At 50.2% G+C, this 19759-nt stretch overlaps 7 protein-coding genes across 7 annotated transcripts; 4 read left to right on the top strand and 3 right to left on the bottom strand.

Annotated features, from left to right (window-relative positions):
• Nucleotides 1-2973: 2973 nt before the first annotated feature.
• Nucleotides 2974-5836, top strand: PENARI_c018G05626 (protein phosphatase regulator GAC1; the record flags this gene model as incomplete). Its single annotated transcript, XM_022634568.1, has 3 exons — nucleotides 2974-4785; nucleotides 4837-5108; nucleotides 5830-5836. The coding sequence occupies 3 exons, from the start codon at nucleotides 2974-2976 to the stop codon at nucleotides 5834-5836; spliced, it is 2091 nt and encodes a 696-aa protein (XP_022485516.1).
• A 507-nt stretch (nucleotides 5837-6343) lies between these two features.
• Nucleotides 6344-6969, top strand: PENARI_c018G02951 (histone H4; the record flags this gene model as incomplete). The annotated part of the gene is made up of 2 exons (XM_022634511.1): nucleotides 6344-6353; nucleotides 6668-6969. The coding sequence occupies 2 exons, from the start codon at nucleotides 6344-6346 to the stop codon at nucleotides 6967-6969; spliced, it is 312 nt and encodes a 103-aa protein (XP_022485494.1).
• A 591-nt stretch (nucleotides 6970-7560) lies between these two features.
• On the top strand, nucleotides 7561-9155 carry PENARI_c018G04200 (putative mitochondrial carrier protein; the record flags this gene model as incomplete). The annotated part of the gene is made up of 2 exons (XM_022634535.1): nucleotides 7561-7596; nucleotides 7692-9155. The coding sequence occupies 2 exons, from the start codon at nucleotides 7561-7563 to the stop codon at nucleotides 9153-9155; spliced, it is 1500 nt and encodes a 499-aa protein (XP_022485479.1).
• Nucleotides 9156-9956: 801 nt separating this feature from the next.
• Nucleotides 9957-10691, bottom strand: PENARI_c018G03564 (EXPERA domain-containing protein; the record flags this gene model as incomplete). Its single annotated transcript, XM_022634521.1, has 1 exon — nucleotides 9957-10691. The coding sequence occupies one exon, from the start codon at nucleotides 10689-10691 to the stop codon at nucleotides 9957-9959; it is 735 nt and encodes a 244-aa protein (XP_022485656.1).
• Nucleotides 10692-11374: 683 nt separating this feature from the next.
• Nucleotides 11375-13491, bottom strand: PENARI_c018G11885 (uncharacterized protein; the record flags this gene model as incomplete). The annotated part of the gene is made up of 5 exons (XM_022634678.1): nucleotides 11375-12152; nucleotides 12207-12434; nucleotides 12489-12979; nucleotides 13029-13238; nucleotides 13288-13491. 5 exons carry the CDS (start codon nucleotides 13489-13491, stop codon nucleotides 11375-11377), a joined length of 1911 nt encoding a protein of 636 aa, XP_022485496.1.
• A 462-nt stretch (nucleotides 13492-13953) lies between these two features.
• On the bottom strand, nucleotides 13954-17724 carry PENARI_c018G04962 (uncharacterized protein; the record flags this gene model as incomplete). Its single annotated transcript, XM_022634556.1, has 1 exon — nucleotides 13954-17724. The coding sequence occupies one exon, from the start codon at nucleotides 17722-17724 to the stop codon at nucleotides 13954-13956; it is 3771 nt and encodes a 1256-aa protein (XP_022485607.1).
• A 1271-nt stretch (nucleotides 17725-18995) lies between these two features.
• On the top strand, nucleotides 18996-19604 carry PENARI_c018G11190 (uncharacterized protein; the record flags this gene model as incomplete). Its single annotated transcript, XM_022634666.1, has 1 exon — nucleotides 18996-19604. The coding sequence occupies one exon, from the start codon at nucleotides 18996-18998 to the stop codon at nucleotides 19602-19604; it is 609 nt and encodes a 202-aa protein (XP_022485625.1).
• Nucleotides 19605-19759: the final 155 nt, after the last annotated feature.

Below are 19759 nucleotides of genomic sequence, written 5' to 3'. Positions count from 1 at the left end.
GCAACTACGCCAACAAACTCCTATACCAATCACATCTCATCCTCAATCCTGGGGTATATCCCCTCGCGGGGTATGAACAGAGCCCTCGTACGCAGTCAGCATGGCCCCCAGATCTGCGCGGGGTCCGCTTCATATCCGAGCGTTCGAGGTTGACCATGTATCCAGAGAGCTGACGCGGACGCGACTCCCCACGGTCTGCCCGCGGGGTAGCTAGTAGCTTGAGCTCTCCAGGAATAGGAGAAGTGTTGCCCCTCATCGATGCCCCTCACAATTGTGTTCTGGATTGCATGGTTGCTGCTTCTGCTTCTGCTTTGCATTAGTGTAGTCGCTTGGCGTGCTGGAGGGCAGGATAGCCCGCTGCCCAAAGCGTGTGGGTGCTTTATCGGACTAGGATGGAGCAGAGAAGCTTATATTGGGGTTGGAAGAGGGCTATCGGTGACTTTGCCGTTGCTATGCCCCGGCAAGGGGACCGAGCAAGGTTCAGCCACGGTAACGCCCTCGGCGGAAGTTGCAGTGTCTGAACTGTTGACGCGGTGGGTTTCCTGGAGCTCACCGCTCCGGTGTAGTGCTTCAACGTCTAAATCAATTAGCAGGGGTTGTTGGTCTGAGATCCTAAGGCTGAACTTTCCGATCTCATTTGCAGTGAATAAATGTCGTGATAGGTTGTGGGTTGACCGCTTCAGCGCTTCGACCATGGGGGGGTTATACGGGCCAGTGAGCTGATTCGGGGTTCAGTGGACCGATCTCGGCGAAGAAAAAGGCAAAGAAAAAGCAAATAATAACGGCACGAAAAGTGCACGGAGCACGGGGATAGGGTTCGGGATGTCGCCTCACCGAGATGTTCATCTGGACAATGGTAGGGGTCAATTAAACTGGAGACGCTCTCCACGACCGTTGCGGGCCTCAAACCTGGAGATCAACACCTTGCAGATCAGAAATTTCGAGGTCAGATGAACGCCTCAAAGTCGAGACTCTTTTAAGTTTTCGCCAATCTGCACACTCGCAATATATCAATATACTACTACCCAGCGCCATACAGCCACATGTTTTGTTGGGAGTGGCAAATAAAAACTCTGCGCCGCTAATCTATGGCCCGGGCGCATGGGCGTTTAGAACATAGCTCGTAGCTCGACAAATATCTAATTATACAAGACTACCCTAGTCCCACTCCTCCTGCATGGTGAGACATGGAAATGACACTACCCGGGGGGCTTATCGTGAAACGCGGCGGAGAACTAAATGATTCAGATATTTCCTGGCATGCATACAGTACATGTATGATAGTCGTACTTATACTGTATACTGTAGTAGTCTTACGGTAAGGTGTAGATCTGGCGACTTAGATCTTCATTCTCTGTAGATGAGTAGATGACCCCTTTCTATAACCTGATTGAATCGACATACTATACATGTACCTTGGGGGAGGTAGAAAGGAATTGATATGCGATCGGGGGGGTCTGGGCCTTTGTGCCAAGAGGCAAAAACCAAGGCACAGACTGTCATAGACACCTTTGACGTCATACACTCCGTGGTAATACCACTCTATAGCCGAGTAGCATCATATATTCGTGATTCTCTTAATCCACATCTTTAAATGTTAAATGTGAAACGTGAAATGCTAATCTCTAATCTATACTCTCTAATCTGTATCTTTCATGTTAATTCGATGTCTCTCGATCACATCATCTCATATCTTCACGCACATCTCCAGATCCGGCTTTGTGGGACGTTCGGTGGAGCCTGGAGTGCATGTTACTACGCCTCGTCGATCCACCAAACTCCGGAGTACAGCAGACCAAATGGCCAATATAACTGCACCATGCACGTCACAGTGAAAATTCCATACATACCAGCTCGCAATTAAATATTGTTCAACCTGGGTACTGGGTTATGTGTTTTCGTATCGACCATAGTTCGCGATCGGAAGAACTCCGTTCTCTTTGTAATTAACGTGAAAGAAATACATACTGTTCATCAATCTAGCCTCAGTGTAGCGCGCGAAGGGGGAGCACTAGGAGGGTTGGGTGGATCTTATGCTTCCAGCGCTTGCAGCGTAGTACATCCCTTACCTGTGTGTAAAGAACAAACTGGTTTTGATCCAACCTTGGGTGCTGACTTAACCTTCCCGGGCTTCTCCGCGGACTGATAAGAGCGGGTTCATGTTGAAGAAGTAAACGCTGAAATAAAGGACTAGAATCGAAGTAAAAGGAGAGCTAGAAGAGAACTATACATCACGTAATTTTATTACTGATCTCCATAGAATTGCGAATGTTGTACAGTATACGTCAGGTCTAAAACAGGGAACACGGGAGCTCTGTAGTCCGCTAGTGGCCCCGTATATGAGATCGTCGCTCGTGCTCACATGTCGGAGAATTTGGGAAGTGGCAATTAGAAGATAGGGGTATAGTGTACAAGTAGAGTACGAGGAATGTGAAGTTAGAATGGCCTGCATAAAGGTGGAAATAATATAAAAAAAAAGGGAAAAAAGCAAAAAAGTAAAAAAGAAAAAAGTAAAAAGTAAAAAAAAAGGATAATCCAATGCACTGACCTGAGAAAAAAGCTATAAAATACCGGAAATATCAGTCTAGTCTTATCAACGGTCATAGCGGGAATGGCTTTGGTCCCACTATAACATACTTGAGCGCCCTCCATCGCCTCTTTTCTACGGGCCGGGGTTTCGACTCTTCGTTTTTTTGTACATTTTGACTGTACTTTATACTTATACTTTTTGATATTGCATTCGCCACTCGATGTCCAGGTAGGATTGATAATCCATCCCTCTCTCCCTCTTCTGCTGGTGTCACCCCGTGAGACTTGACTCGTTCTTTCCCGAGTGGCACCATTCATTCCTCATTTTGGCTCATATGTCTGATCCGCCACTTCCCAGTCAATGAGATTCAGGACTTCCTTTGTTTAAACATTGGTTCTTCCTACCTTTCCCTCCTCTTGTGTTGAAGCACACAAGTCGGCCGGATGCCATACACTGCGCCGTTGAAGCCGTTGCTCGCCGCGCAGCACATCGAATACTCACCTGAACAGCGACCTAACGTGAGTCGCTCCGCCTCAGGACGTTTGCAGAACTCCCGATCATATTCCTCCACATCCTATACTCGTCGGCATCGGAGGAGTCCTTCGGTTAATACCAAGACGGTGCATTCTACTTCGGAGCCCACGTCCCGCGTTTCTCCCTCCATCGACCCACATGCCAGCCTCCGTCAGTCCCCGCCACCGTTAAACAATGCCATCATTCCCCCGGGGGCGGTAATCTCGCCTCCTGAATCTGCACCCAACTCAAGTGATGAGGAGTCGACATACAGAGGTGAGGGTATCAAGTTGGGCGAGCTGGAGGCGGCCGTCCGATCAATCAAGTTAAGGAGGGAGAGCTCCCCGGAAAGGATGGGCCCTGAGCAAGGAGAGGCGAAGCCCTCATCGAGTGTGCCGATGGCTTCCGAGTCAAAGCCCCCCAAGCCGGCTCATCCGCCGTTATGTAAAGAAGCTCGTAAGATCACTCACTCGCGGTCATCGACCGAAACCGCCATTGACCTCAGCCGGGAAGAGGCCCTGACGAGCTCGCCCGATGAAAGTGATGTTGAGATGTCGTCGAAGCCCCCGATGGTCCGGAAGAAGTCTGGTGAACTGGTTCGCCCGGCTCTTCGGCCCGCATCGGCACGACGACGTCCTTCTAGTATGCCTGGTACTCCAGTGTATTCCAAGGCTGTTCACTTTGACTCCCAGTTGGAACATATTCGACACTTCCTGCAGCTCGACCGTCCCCTGGCTGTGAGCACGGAAACTTCTCCAGTGGACACCCATGATACTGAGGTGGAATTTCCATTTGGTCGTGGCGCCGAGTCAAAAGGTCCATCATGGGATTGGGAGCTTCGGCTTTCGAATTGGCCCAAGGATGTTTCGTCGCACGCACCGGTTCGTCTGGAACGTTTGTTCTTGTCAGCTGATAAGAACACTTTGGTCGGAACTGTGGCTGTGGCCAACCTCGCCTTCCAGAAGTATGTGACTGCTCGATTCACTTTGGATTATTGGAGGACGACTTCGGAAGTGGCTGCAACATTCTGTCATGATGTTCGACGCCAGCAGGCTGTCGACGGATACGATCGCTTTTCGTTCGACATCAAGTTGAACGATCAAGCGAACCTGGAGTCGAAGACTATGTTCATGTGCATCCGCTATAACGTAGGTGGCCAGGAATACTGGGACAACAACAACAGCATGAACTATCAGGTCGACTTCCACAAAGTGCCCAAGGCGAACCCGACAAAGCCTGCTGGTTCGTCCCGTCCAGCTCTCCCACGGAGCCGATCGTTCACCAGCACCCACAGCATGCGTCTCCACTCAATGCCGTCGACCTATGACTTTGCCGACCTGGGCGGCAAGATGGCATTTTCGGATCCCTTCAACGGTGCCGATGGCGCTCCCTTGACACGGAACCCTTCGGATGAGATCGACACGGTCGCACCGCCGAAGCGCCGCGAGAACACCAGTCGCCAAGCATTCGGCAACAGATACGACTTTGGAGCGTCGTTGTCTGCTGCCATGAGGACAAAGTCACCTTTGGATCGGACTGCCCTGTCTGCCCGTGCGAGGTCTGGAGAGACCGCGGAGCAGAAGCCGACCAAAAAAGCTGGTTTTGCGCAGGGCCATGCTTCTGCAGTGAGCGATACCGTCCGCACCGGTCGTGCGGAAGATCTGAAACCTTCCTCACTGGTATCTAGCAAGCCGCGCCTCGAGTCTTCCAATTATCAGGAACTGGTCGATAAATATTGCTTCGTGAGTCTTCCGTGCCACGTCACACTTGGGCAGCTACTAACCTATTAATAGTTTGGCTCCGCTCCAGCACCGAGCCCAAACCCAACCTTCAACGCTCGGGAGGGTGAGGCCCCGAAACACATCGTTGTGGCAGCGTGCCTTTCACCGCCACTTTCGCCTCGCTCTCCGGCGCCTATCAAGGCCCCTGTGATTGAGGCCCCTCGCGAACCTCGCTCTCACAGTCCCCGTACTTCCCCACGCCCCTCGCCTTCCCCAATGGCGTTCCACTATTCTTTTCATCGCGGCTTCATGAATGACCCTCACTCATCGACCGTGATTAGAGGGTGAGTAAACATGGTCTGTTCATAACTGTCTTGAACCCTGGCTATGACTCCTCCGCCTTTGATGCATGTCGTTGACGTCTGTGAAGACAATCTGGGAGTTCTTGCATGGATATGGACAGATCCGTTGACTCATTTTCGATCCCTTTTATCAACACGCCTATTGGCGCCCTTTGATCCGATGATGGTTTTCCTTCCAACCTCTTTATTCGTCAGTGGCCGACCAGCTTCGTCTATGAACGACTGTCTTGCGATGCATAATAAACCGCGGACATTTCATTCATCATTCGCTGCCTGGCTTGTTGCCATTCTCGCATCGAGAGAAATTATCGATGTGACCATCTCAGTTGTGCGGTCATCCTCTCTTTTTTTTTACGTTTTTCCACTTTTACATGCCGTTCCCATACGCATGATGACGTTACGATTTCGAGGCATTTTCGATTCTTTGCTATTCTTCAGATGGCCTTTTTTTTTCAACGCAAAAAGTTTTTAGTCTGCCCGCCTCCGCTCTTGATTTCGATGCATTGCAGATTCTGGGTTTCCATTGATATTGCATGGTGTTCCGGTAGTGTTTTCCGAGTTTGTTTTCGCGTTAATTGCGTTTTTCTTTTCTTTGCTGTTTCCTTTCGATTTCTCTCTGGCTGCTTTCCTGCGATACGTTCCACTTCTGTGGATTTACGTTGATGCGAAGATGCAAAGATACTGATACATGACTGCCCGAGAGGCATTGAGTAGTTTTGAATGACACGAAACATGATGAACACGACTGGAGCAGCTATTGTAGTATGTATAACGGTAGGCAATAATTCAATAGAGCTGGTATGTATGTATTGAAATATACGAATATCACTATCACCACGTGATTCCAACATATCACCTTATCGTCGGTCGAATACCTGTTATCACCACGTGACTATCAATACCGCTCCACGCTGGAAAATGCGGGCTCGGCCATGTCTGATTGACGCGCTGGAAACCGACCCTTCATAACGCCCTTTTTCCTACCCGCCCGGTCGCCAATGACCGCCGCATTGCAGAATGGAGATTACCTAAACCCCCCAACTCCCACCCTTTCCCTTATTTAAGTGTCTTCCCCTCTCCCGCCCGCCATTTATTGATTTTTCTCTTTTCCCATTCTCTCCATCGCCAATCACCGCGTCTTTTTCATCCACGAAGACGTATCTCGACGTCTTCCATCACTTTTTTTTATTCATTTCATCTTTTAATCGACTGAAAATATGTCTGGACGTACGTATTTTTCTATTCTCGCTCGCTACACCTCTACCTCATCGTGTTGTCGTCTTTGAAATGCCCGATCGGGATGTGGTGATTCCCCTGTGATGCACGTGATCTTGCCTCAGGCTCCCACTTGCATCACACCTTGCCTATCTGGGCAAGGGCTATACATCACGGCCATCTTATGATGACCTCGCCATACCACCACCTCCCCTCCACTCCCACAATATACCCCTCCTAACCTGACCTCACCGTCTCTACCTCCCTGTCTACACACCCTCCCTCACACTCTCTCCACCTTGACATATAAACTAACAAATACACAGGCGGCAAGGGCGGCAAAGGCCTCGGCAAAGGTGGTGCCAAGCGCCACCGCAAGATTCTACGCGACAACATCCAGGGTATCACCAAGCCCGCCATCCGCCGTCTCGCCCGCCGTGGCGGTGTCAAGCGTATCTCCGCCATGATCTACGAGGAGACCCGCGGTGTCCTCAAGACTTTCCTCGAGTCTGTCATTCGTGACGCTGTCACCTACACCGAGCATGCTAAGCGCAAGACTGTTACCTCGCTTGATGTTGTCTACGCTCTCAAGCGCCAGGGCCGTACCCTCTACGGTTTCGGTGGTTAAATCTGATCACTTTTGTGGTTGGGATACAGTTACTCCCTGTGTCTTTGCTCCTGCTTTTTCTTTGGCTTGGTTTTTAATGCGCTATGGTGCGACGGTTTCTTTCTTTTTTTGATCGCTATGAATCGGTTACGGGGTTTATGGGTTGGATTCGGTCGTCTATTCCATGGGTGGGACCCGGGGTTTATTTGGACGGTTGAGTCCTCAGTTGATGTGCTTCTTTCGTATCTCCTACGTGTGTTCAAATGAACAATAGCCGTCAGTCTTATGATTTCTTTGTAGATGAAGTACTGTACTCCGTAAATATGAAGCGGTGAGTATGGCCTGATAGCACAGACCACATGATCTGCATGATGTAATCGATCTCTCCGCAATTCAACCTCGGCCTTCACGTTCGTATAAAGGGTTGTTCTTCCATGCTTATTGTGTCAATACGGACTTACTACATCCTTGTCCATCTCATGTATACCACTTAATACAAGGCTCCGAAATTTACTGGCCCCAATCCACCCCTATCAGCATCAATCCCATTGAACCCCGGACTCACCACAGGTGAAGTCCTTTGTTCGCATCACCTCATCTAGTCATCCAGCCATGGCAGAATACAAACTCTCATACGAGTCCCAACTGGTACATTTACATCCCCACATGCCCACACTACACTCCCATATCAACAACCCCTACTCCGCATCCTTATCAGCTAACATTAACACGCAAACAAACAGGACGTCTACCATCCATCCTACCGCTTCGAAACCCACGATCCACGCGACTGGAAATCAGCCGCCGGCCGCGGTCCGGCACTCCCAGCTCTAGGAAATGCAACAGCCGGCGCTGTCGGCGCAGCCATTTCCAACGTCGTCGTCTACCCACTCAATGTGATAGTAGCACGGCTTCAAACTCAGAAACGAAAAGATGTTGACTCGACCGAGAAATCGGACAATTATAGTGACGAAGAAGAGGAAGAATATACTAGTGTCCTCGATGCCGCTCGCAAAATATACCAGCAGCAGGGTATCGGCGGCTTCTACCCCGGTCTCGTGCAAGATACGTGGAAGACAGTCGCCGACTCGTTTCTTTTCTTCCTTGCCTATAGCGCTATTCGACAAAAAAGGATTATTGCACGTGTAGGTGCTGAGCGAGCGGCGAGGGGTAAGAATATTGTCCTTCCTGTATTTGATGAGCTCGCTGTTGGCATTCTGGCTGGCTCGTTTGCTAAGTTGTTCACTACGCCGTTGTCGAATATTGTTGCCCGGAAGCAGATGTCTGCTGCGCGGACAAAGGGCAATAAGAAGAGTCTATCGACGGGTGATATCGCTTCGCAGATTCAGAAGGAGAAGGGTCTTGCGGGTTTCTGGTCTGGGTATTCGGCTACCCTGATCCTGACGCTGAACCCTTCTCTCACTTTCTTCCTGAATGAGTTCCTGAAGCGGGCTCTGCTACCACGCGCAAAACGTGATAAACCCTCGCCAGCTGTGACTTTTCTTCTCGCGGCGCTGAGCAAAGTCGCCGCTTCTTCTATTACATATCCTTTCTCCCTTGCCAAGACCAGAGCTCAAGTCCTCAAGTCCACATCCAAATCTGGATCTCCACAATCCGCATCGCAATCATCCCTCCTCAGCACCCTCACTCCCCAGATAATCTCAACAGTTATAACAATCGCTCGCAAAGACGGCTTCAAGGCCCTCTACGCCGGTCTCCAGGGTGAAGTCCTCAAGGGCTTCTTCTCGCATGGCTTCACAATGCTAGCCAAAGATGCCGTCTACGCCTCCATTATCAAGAGCTACTATCTCCTCCTAATGCTAATGCGCCGTTATCCCTCTCCAGAGGAACTCATCGAGCGTGCGCGCGAGCAGGCAGAGGAGTATACCGAAATTGCGCGAGAGGGAGCGCGAGATCTAGCCGAACGCACGAAAGAAGGTGCAGAGGGGGTTTTGGCTGGGACGTCTGGGGGAGTGGCTGTTGATATGACTTCTAATTCGGCGAGTGCTGCTGAGACTGCCGATGCGGGTAAGGAGGCTTCTGGTATTGATGCTTCTTCTGGGCTGAAGGTTCCTGTCTCGCATCTATCTGAAGACGTTAATGAGACTGCGGAATTGGTGGGTGATTATGTTGAGGATGAGGCTGCTGAGTGGAAGAGCTTTTATCATTGGTTTTGGGAGAAGGACCGAGGAACGCATAAAGTCTGACTTGTGGAGAGCAATCATTGTTTCGAGGAGTTGATCCCGGAGTTTCATATTTCTTTTGTCTCTCTTCTCTTGTATTTATCTGGATGGAATTCTCAAGTTAACCCTCCCGCAATTTGCAGTCTCCCGGCTTACAATGGATGTGGCGTCGGCGTAAGATGGGAAGCACAGGCAGCCAAGCTGGACAAGCCATTGGAGGTCAGTAGAGGAGAGATAAGAGAGAACGAGAACGGTCCGGGGGTTCCGGGTCCAGAATTTTAATGCAAGACTCATAGTTAAGAGGCGTTTTTTCCAGTACGTTGGAGAGTGTATCCCCACGATGCTTTGACCGGTCTTGTCTTGGGAAATGCTCGCTTTGTAAAGTCAATTGCTTGGATTAGGTCATGCTCGCGAAGATAAGACCCTTTAACTTGTGCTATTCATTTCACTCTTACCCTCGCCTGGTCCCCTGACCTGACATTATGTCCTTCACGAAAGCCTCAAGACCAACTTCACGTAGATGGCTAATATATGCGTATTTGGGTCGGAAACACGGAGGACGGTCTCCCTATTAGGAAATGGCTAGCAATTGAGAACCGAGTAGAAGAGTGTCTGACTTCACCGGCTTAATTTTACAATTCCTAGGCTCTATCTCAGAAGCCACAAATATGGATCAATTACGTCGAGCTTTTCTAACATTGACAATCCCCGAGTAATCTAAAATAAGACTCAGATAGGTCATGTCAATACCAAGATAGATGCATCAATCATTAAATTCATCCCAGTGAGTATTTCAATTCAGTTTTCTGGCAAATCTCAGCCATCTCACTGACTCTTGCTCTCGACGTGGATTTCTGCTGAGACAAAGGCAGCGCGGAGCTCCTTGGCCGCCTCCCACAGCACCCACAGAGGGATGAAGACCCACAGTGTGTTGAAGAAGAAGAGGTACAGCCAGAGGTAGACGGGGTCCTCAGTAGCCAGCTGGGAGCTACCGGTCAACCACTCCGGGGCAAAAGTCATGAAACCACCGTACAACTCTGCAGTGGCAAGTGCAGTCGAAACGAGCCATAATGTGGCTTTGACACCGCCACGGGACTTAGCACTGATCTTCTCGTTGGATGACTGATACAGCAGGTAACAGATGTAAATTGCAGCTGGGCCACCAAGGAAGACCGTCAACAGTTCCAATGACACCACGGTCAGATCAGCGCCAGCCCAGCGGCGATCCGCCTTCGCATACTCTTGCCACAGGCGTGAGCTGGGACCTGTGCCGTAGGCCGGGCCATAGATGCGATCTGGGCGGTTTAGGAAGAAGGGTTCGACATGGTTGATTCCGATAACGGTTGTGTAGCTGAAGAAGCACTCGTAGAGGAAAGAGCCTTCAATAAAAATATGGGTGAGGGCATCGTAGGCGTGCCAGAAGAACAGGACGCGGTCGCGCGTCTTGTTGGCTGGGACAAGTGTCGAGCTCAGAAAGTAGGCCACTGGCATCAATGACAGAGAAAAGGCAATACAGAGGACTGTTGGCACATCCAGGGTGAACGAAGCCGTGGATGACATGGTGGTAGTGGAGGTTGTTATTTCGAGATATCGCGCAGGGGTGGAGAAGGCTTGTTTCGGAGGGCCGGTGTATGGATGTGGCAGCCTGATGGAAATTGACAGTTTCAGGTGCGTATCATGCTTCGAAGAAGTGGTCGACAACAGAACGTGGGAGTCTTTGGAAGGAAACAAAGAATTAGGGGCTGAAGAGATCAACATTAGTTCTGCCTCAGGCAGCAGGTGAAGCAGGTGGGTCATTGTCTCTCTGCAACTACATGTAAACCTCTCCGTTGCAACTGGTGGTCATTTGAACAAATTTCCTTTTGTCTCACATGAACGGCACGACTTCTATTGGCCAATTAGTTGCCCAAGTTCCTATAGCATAGAATAAAACATGCATTGATCAACCAGCGTTTTGGATTCAACTCATGTAAATTGGCCAGAAGTAAAAAGGAAATCTGGGTTCTACATACTCCCTGGTATTTACACTATAATCCGAAAGGGCTAAGGTTCGTGATTCATGAGGCAATGAAGCGACCACACCGTTTATGACTGAGCGATAGTAGCTGGAAATTTCTACCACTGGCATACTACATTGATGAGTATTTACATGGGTTTCTGCGATGTGTTGGCAGCAGTAGCTTCTTCTATCCCCGGGGTCCTATTCCATACCAGCATTCTAGGCCAAGGAAGCCACCTGGAACTTAACGACTTTCCCAAAATTGTGCATCAATGGCAACGAGTCTGTTGAAAAGCTGGTTCCGCGACCTCATACCAGTAAGATGGTAAGACTGACCAAGCTCGTCGCCCGCAATGACTAGCCCATCTGCAGCCTCCTTGCTGCCAGCCGTCAGTTCAACAATCAACTTGCCCTTCCACCCCAGTCCTTCTGTCTTCTTTAATTCCTTAATTTCAGTGACAGGGATTTGGAACAAGACAGAACCCTTCTTTCGACTCTCGATGCGTAGGTCGTCCAATCCGGAGGACTGGTATGTCGTGAAATACAGGATAGGCGGTTCCTTTGACGAGTCTATGACCGCAGCACCTCTCTTACGCTCATACTTGGCATCGAATTTCAACGGCCCGTAGGGTGTGGCGGCAAAATGTCGCTTTTGCAGCATGTCGATCAGGTTTTTGGTATGTGCGGACCCTGCAATTGCCATTGCGCGGTCAAATGCGATATGGCCCTTGATTGCTGTTGCGATGGTGAGGCGGAAAAACTTGAGAATTCTGAAGACCATTCTTTTCTTTGGTTTGGTTTCCGGGAGTGACATATCAGAGTTAGTTGATTGCAGGCTAGTAGACGAACCCTGTGCGGTGAGTTCGGACGAGGTTGGTTGCGACTTCTTCCGTCGGATAGGCCATGCACGATCATTGTCTTCGGGAGTTGGAGGGGGTGGCAGTGGGGTGGAGTTAATCTCGCCAATGCGAAGAAGTGTCAGGGTGAGTTGTGCATTCGTTGGGACGCCGGCCAAAAGTGTCCTGCATGTGTTGTGAGTAAACCAATCGCAGGCCGGCAAAGACGGGCAATCCTACTTTTGCAAATCCAATTGGTCTTTCCAATTTGGAACCTTTCTATTCAGTAAATCCACGGTATGGGTAAATACCGGGTCACCAAAGAAGCCCAGTCCAAGAGTAAAACCAACGAGCTTGATGATCCAATAACTAGATGTGAAGGGTACAACCGCAGATATTAAAACAAAGATACTTGCGAGGCGCAATCTAGATGAAACTAAAAAGAAAGGAGGTGTCGGAGAAAGGAGGCTATAACACTGTTAGCTGAGTCATTTACTCTATCCCCGTTTAGAAAGTACTCACTTGGCGAACTTCTCATAGACATCGGTGATATCGCTCAACACTCGCATTGCCTGATCCGTCGCGTGCGAAACCTTCTTTTTCATGGGTTTCTTAGTTTTGTCTTCAGGAGCGTCACCATTCGGAGATTCTGCGGCAGCTTCCGCGGCCTCTATACCATCAGTTATCAAGGGCCTCTCGGGCGCTTCCTCCGTAACTGTTTGGCCGTATTTAGCCGCCGCACTCTCCATTGCAACAGTAGCAAAGCTGTCAACAAGGTTTCTTGCCTCTTGTTCGGCAGCTTCACCCTTGTGGTTCTCTGGAGCGCCCGTCAGGCTATCTTGAGATTGAGGCTGGTCTGTTGGAGAGCCCCTCCCGTTCGATTTATCGGCTCCCTCCTTCTTGGCAGGGCCCGGGAATAGTAGTAGGCGGACGGACGGGACCATTATCAAAGCGACGATAAGACCCAGTATGGTCGGAACGAGGAGGTCGACAGCCCATGCGATGAAATAACCCTGGATCTCATGAGTTCTTGGTTCATTGTCCTGCAGAGAATTGACCTACCCCACAGAAAAGCGACGTTCGCACAGGTTCTTTCCATGATCGCAGTCGAGTGATATGCCGGATAAATTCGGTCACACCCACAATAACAGACGTATAGAATCGCTCCAAGGTCATCCGCAGTTTCTCGGGCGGGAATTGTTCGTTTTCCGTGCGGTTGAGGTCCAAGTTCAACGCAGCGACATCGTGTACGGCTTTGACATGGTAGATTTGCTGCTCACGCGTCAGCTTTGCATCCCGGCAAGGGTACCACAGTCTCCACCTTGTCAAACCGCCGAAGCAACATCCACAAATCCTCATTTGATAGTCCTTGAGCAAGTGTTTCATCCACGGTCCGTGACGACGGCTTCCATTGGGGGCGTGGTGGCAGTGCTGGTGTTAGGCTCAACGATTGAAGTCCATCAGGGGTTTGGGGATCGTGGTTCTCGTCATTAAACCCCCCCGGAATATCTTGACCGTCGCTCATCTTCAACAATTCTGGTGGAGTGTGGAGGAGAGAGAGGCTTGGTGTTGCTTATCGAGCGACGTCTGCTTAGCGTGAAAGTGTGGGGATTGACGTCATTTATATTTTCAGATATGCGGAGAAGTAAACAGACAACTCAGGTACTTACTGTATATCCGGGATAAATTCTCTTTCTAAGACATGAGATTATAGAAAGTAGACAAGGTCAGTTTAGCGAGTGTCTATTTCAACTTTGGGGTTTCCATATAGCATGACCGTCCAGTGGTTGAACCTTTCTTCTAATAGTGTTAACCAGGGGTACTGAAGTGACGGTAACGGCCCGAGTAAACCCTGAGATCCCTAGCTAAGGCCAATATTGATAAGTAGATATTCGCCTACGGCTGATTTCAAACAAATCTACTGTTCAATCCTACTCAATAATATTGAACGAATATTGGTACTTGGTATCTAACAATCGATATACCGTTACTCCGCGCCAACTCCACCCTGCGCAAGGACTTCCTTGGCCCATTCACTCCCCTGCTCCTCGGCAATCATCCGAGGCGTCTTTCCCTCCACATTAGTCTGGCTCACAAGCTCCGGAGCCTTCTCCACAAACAAAGCCAATGTCCGCCTGATTTCGGCCTCGCAGGTCGTATCGTTTGTTTTAAGCCCTGCCAGACCATGAAGAACATTATTTCCCTTGTAATCGACGGCAGTTAGATTTGCACCACATTCATACAATGCCATTGCACGTGTGCGATCACCCTCTATCCACCCTGACGATATGATTTTACCGCCACGCAACGGGAAAATGGGCGCTATACTGACATACGAGTCGACGCCGAAGGGAGCATTTGCAGCGGCTAGCAGTAGCGTCCGTCCCCTAGGATCACGACGCTCGAGATCGAGGTCAGGCATTTCAAGCCACGGCTGGATGATTCCTCCGTTTTCAAATAGTTCGTGTAGAATTATCTTGTTATCGTCACAGGGTAAGCAGGGATTGGCGCCATGCTCAATCAGGGTTTTGATCATGCGGATGGCGTTGTCGCGCGTGTTGGCCTCGTTGTATGCTAGCATGGAGATGTATAGGAGTGGGCTCATGATCCATGTCGGCCTTGCGGGGACTTTTCTGAAGCGGGGGGTATGCCAGTGAGGCTGGGCGTCTGATAGTACCGTTGTGTTGCAGTCCAGGTCCATGTTTAGGAGAGCTTCGAGGACATCGGTGTTGAAGCTTGCCAATGCGGCGAATAGTTCCATGGGGTGATCCTGGGAAGGATAGGCGCCGTTGTCGATCAGTAATTGGAACAGATGGGTATCGTGTGCTGACATGGCTAATGGCGTGTAACCACATGAAGCAGGGATGTTAGGATCGGCGCCGCCCTCTAGAAGGATTTGAGTGATTTCGCGCTGCCGGTGGCCGGCTAGCTCACCCCTTGCAACTGCATTGCACAACGGTGTCTTGCCCTGGCTATTGCGGATGTTGGGGTCGGCCCCGTGCTCTAGAAGGTACTTGATTGCACCTACATGCCACCAATGCTCGCCTTGGGCGATGTGATGGAGGATTGTATCACCCTCCTTGTACTGCCGCCGCTGGGCCATCGAGGACTGGTAATAGACCTTGGGTTTGAGCTGCATGTTACTTGTGAACTGAACGTTGACGTCCACATTGAACTTCTCAACCATGATTTTGATAACTTCCAAGTTGGGAAGATGGCGCATCCCCGCTGCCAGAAGATGCCTAATGGGCTCCTCACCCAAAACATTGGCCTTTCCACTGTTGATCCAATCATTTCCTGGTATGAGAGATCCAATGCGCTCAAAAAGTTCCGCGTATCCCCATCTCGCGAGAGTGACCAGGATCTCCGGCAGACTGGTCTGATCCTTGGCCCAGTTCACATCGCTGGAAGCATTCTTCTCCAAGGCCTGTGCCAACTCTTGTTCATGGCCACGTAGCACCATGGACAAGAGGCCACCTTCAAAAATATGGCCCTTGAATCCCTCCTCCAGAATGCCTGGGAGATTCCTAGAGCGCGCCAGGATAGTCTCGGTTTCAAGGGGGCTGTGATTTTTGAGCGGGATGTTTATCTCTCGTGATACTCTATCAAGCTCCACAACCATCTGCTCATCGTCGCAACCAACGGCATGGAACATCGGGCCAATGGCAAATCCCTCCTTTTTAACGATGCCACCGTTAGACGCCAAAAGTCGAACGATAGGTCCAATCCTAATGGTTGAAGTTTCAGAGGTGAGCTCTCCTTTCCACCCGACACGTTTGGCGTTGTGGCGCAATTTCTTGTTGCGGGATGAGGGCTGCCTTGGCCGTGTATCGTCCTCTGACAGCACCCCAGCTGCAGTGAGCGTGTGGAACATGTTTTCTTGATCGTCGGCACTTTGCCACAGCCTGTCCTCGTCGGGGAACTCGCTGCATACATCCATTGGAGTCCGTTCTCGCTCGTCTTGGGCGCTGACATCTGCTCCGTGAGCGATCAGTAGAGCCACCGTCTCCAACCTTCCAGAGCGGCAGGCTGCATGGAGAGGTGTCCGTCCGTCCTTTGACTTCGCATTGATCAGAGCGGTCTGATTGGTTGAGGCATATTGTTCCAGCAGCAGTCCTACTATGTTGCTTTGCCGCGCAGTGGAGGCGATGTGAAGTAAATTCCGCCCATCATTCGTGGTAGCTGTGGGATCCGCTCCACGGGTAATTAGCTTGCCGACTAGTATCTCCGAGGTCGTAGCTGCCAGATGAATGGGCCGAATGCCCTGGTGATCAGCCGTGTTTATAGCACCATCAAGACCAAGATCCAACAGCAAATCGATCGCAGACTTCCCGCCCTCCGCGGCCGCCGCAAAGAAATGATCCGAGACCTGACTGCACAGCGCATGTAACGGTGTACAGCCCTTGAAGTTAGGAACAGTGGGGGAAACACCCAGGTCCACCATCTTTTTAATGGCTGGGATAAGCCCCTCCTGATCAATAACGCCGTCAGCGTAGTTTGCTGCAAGATGGTGCAGAAAAGTGTCGCCTTTATAGTTTGTCATTTTGGGGTTCACCCCGAGGGAGAGTAGAAAGTCCAGGTACTCGAAATGGAATTTGCCATCAATGAGATTCCATAGGATACCATTGCCTTTGTAGTCTTGCGCGTTGATATTGGCACCGCGATGAAGAAATGTCTGGATAAGCTCGCGAGAATTGTATCGAGGATAGCCACACATGGTCCTGGTGAGTGGCGTGCGTCCTCGAGAGTCTCTAGCCTCGACATCCGCACCGGCTGCGCAGAGAATATCCAATGCATCGGTCAGGTTGTTTCCACTGCCATCTACCATATGTATAGGCTGTTGTCCATCATGGTTCCTCTGATTCGGATCAATGTCAGCCTTCAACAATTCTGATAGAGTAACGCTTCCTTTGCGATGTTGCTTGGTCGCAACATGAAGAAGTGTGTTTCCCCTGGCATCGATGATATTCCAGTCAGGTACAAAGGGTCTGAACAGCGAAAGATCGCCCAGCTGGCTCCTAGACGCGAACTTATGCAGAGGGGTGTAACCATTTCCTTCTGCCTCGGGAATGTCTAGACGCGCGCCATGTGCCATGAGAGCTGCGAGCCATTCCGGGTGCTCAAGAGGCCTATGAAGGAAGTGCATTGGTGTGTCTCCCTTGCCGCCTCGGATGTTGGGGTCCGCTCCGCGTTGTAAAAGAAGCTCAATGACTGGGATTTCGTCGCCCAGGCAGCGCAGAAGTACAGTCGAGCCGTGTACATCTTGTGCATTGATGTCGCATCCCGCCTCGAGCAGTAACTTTATCACCTCTTCCAGCCGGGGTAGGTTTTCCGGGTTCCTGCGGTAACGCACATCTTCGACTGCGCCGTGGAGGGGCGTTCTTGTTGGAGGGCCCCTTTGACGGCCTCGATCCATAGATTTGACGGATATGTCGGCATTATGTTCGAGGAGGAACTTGACAATACTCGGGTCAACTTTGCGCGCGGCTAGAAAGAGAGGGGTCTCTCCATCTGCGGCTGCATCGATGTCGCATCGTCCAGTGTCAACCAGTGCCTCGACGAGGGCTTTGTTACCGAGTTGGCACGATCGGCACAGGGCGGCAGTCAGATCTGCAGGGTCCGCGGCGGATGCCAATTGACGCACAGTGTCCACTTCACCCGTGTCGACTGCGGCTTGGAGCGCCGGAAGAGGCTCTTCGGACGCTTCCGACCCTTCCGTATCACTTCCGAAGAGATCGATGTATTCTTGAGATGGCATTTTCAGGGAATAGATAAATGAACGGACTTTCAACCAAACACACAGATGGCGGGCTAAAGGGGAACCTGGGCATGTTTTAAATAGTGCAAGCCATGGTATTCCGACTAGTCCGCGCCAAAGGACCCTAGCATCCTAAGGAGCATCATCACTGGTGTTCTCCAAGCGAGTGCTTGGCGATGCCTCTGCTGCCTGTGCTGCCTGCTCTAGTGGAAATAGGGGGGCTCAAATGTAAGAGCTTTTCTTATGAAACTGGAACTAGGTCCATTAGTGCTGGATTTAGTTAGGGCTTTACCAGCAGGGCAGCCTGGGGCAATTGTTGGAACAACAGTTCGATCAGAGAACTAATACAAAAAAAGAAGAAGAGAAAGAAGAAAGAAAGTATTAAGTTAGAAAGTATTAAGTTAGAAAAAAGTGCAAAAAGAAACTCTCCCTCGGGGAATCGAACCCCGGTCTCCCGCGCTTATCGGTTTTAATGACAAGCGGAAATCATCACCACTAGACCAAGGAAGATTGAATGACCGAGTTACTGCTCGACCACTTGGCTGGTTGACGTGGTATATGGCCATATTTGACATTATGTCCTAAGAGCCATTTGTATGATTACTTCTCCACATAAATGTAAACCCTTGGAAGGCAGCAATAGTGAACCCCGAGTCTTTAAAGTGCTTCTTACTTTGTAATTAAAATCACTTCCAAATCAGATTGTTAAAAACCGTCATGCGACCGGGACCTGGCTATGCGGACCGTCCTTTTGACCACATCAGGTTAGCAGGTCATTCCTCCCAGCTGAAGATCCGCCCGACATGGCGCAGATGCTAATTCAGTTTCAATGATTCATTTCCCCCGTCTGTATTGGTCCAAATAACGGGTGTCGACAGGAGTGCTTGCACAAGGTTTTACTTTTGCCCGCCTGTCTCTCGTCCCTGATCTACTATTCGACAAACCTGAATGTTGCACTTCGCCTCCCCAGCATTCTGATCTATAAGCACCCGGGTCATTTTTACCCACAGCTGAGTCCTGAGTCACTCGGGCTCTCTCTCGGTAATTTTTAGCCCTTCACGCGCAGACTAGTCAACTGCTTTTAGAAAATCATACGAGTTACTCGAAAGATATATATGCCTGTTCTCCTCCACATTCTCCACATTTCATATCAACAAGGAACAAACAAACACTCGGCTTTGACTTATTCTTTCACCATGGAAAAGGGATAAGCCTTTACTATCTATTACTCTTAACCACCGAATACCTTCCATACCACTACATTTCCCACCATGCCGCACACCCGCCACCACCGAAGGCACCACACCTGGCCACACTGCGGCTCAGAGCTGTGTATGCTGGAGCCTCGCGGCCTCGATATCCATGTTTCGAAGCCGGGTAGAGGGCCTGCAAACTACATCCAGCGCTCATTCCCCCAAGCTACCACCATACCACTCCTCACAGAGGACGTACTGGGAGATGATACCGAGATGGCAGGTATAGTCCGACCACCAAGACGGATGACTAGACTCTGGTTCCGATCTTCCAAGGAAAGAAATGATGGAATCCAGTTGTCGGCATCGTCGGTCGATACCCGGAAAAATGTTCATCGCGGTGTATTGCGCAGACTTATTCGTCGGCCGCCGTTGAATAAAACACAGTCGTTGCTTGTGGTTCCTTCTAATATGACCGGTGATCCCAATATTCTGTCTACTTTGATACGGCCTCAGACGTTGGTACCGCTGGGTGCTGGCTCAGATAGGGGCATATCGACGCTGTCTGGTGCCGATGCGGCGAGGTTCGTGGCTGAGAGACGGCATCGAAGGTGTCATTCTGAACAACCGCGTGCGTGGAGGAGACCAAGTGCCACGCTGTGGACACTGCAGGAACATGAAGAATGATCGTTTTCTTTTTTTTGTTGCATTTTGCATTTATATTTGCATTTATCTCTGCATTTCTGGTCTGATGGAATGGTCCAAGTTCTAATGACGGAGGACTTATCTGAATTCAGAAGGACTTCACGGCGTTAAGAGCACCGTTTGTAGCTTGTATACGA

The sequence above is a fragment of the Penicillium arizonense genome, assembly GCF_001773325.1.
Source record: "Penicillium arizonense strain CBS 141311 chromosome Unknown PENARI_contig018, whole genome shotgun sequence".
NCBI lineage: Eukaryota > Fungi > Ascomycota > Eurotiomycetes > Eurotiales > Aspergillaceae > Penicillium > Penicillium arizonense.
Note: the sequence above shows the minus strand (reverse complement) of the source record. Positions and strands in the feature narration are given on the sequence as shown.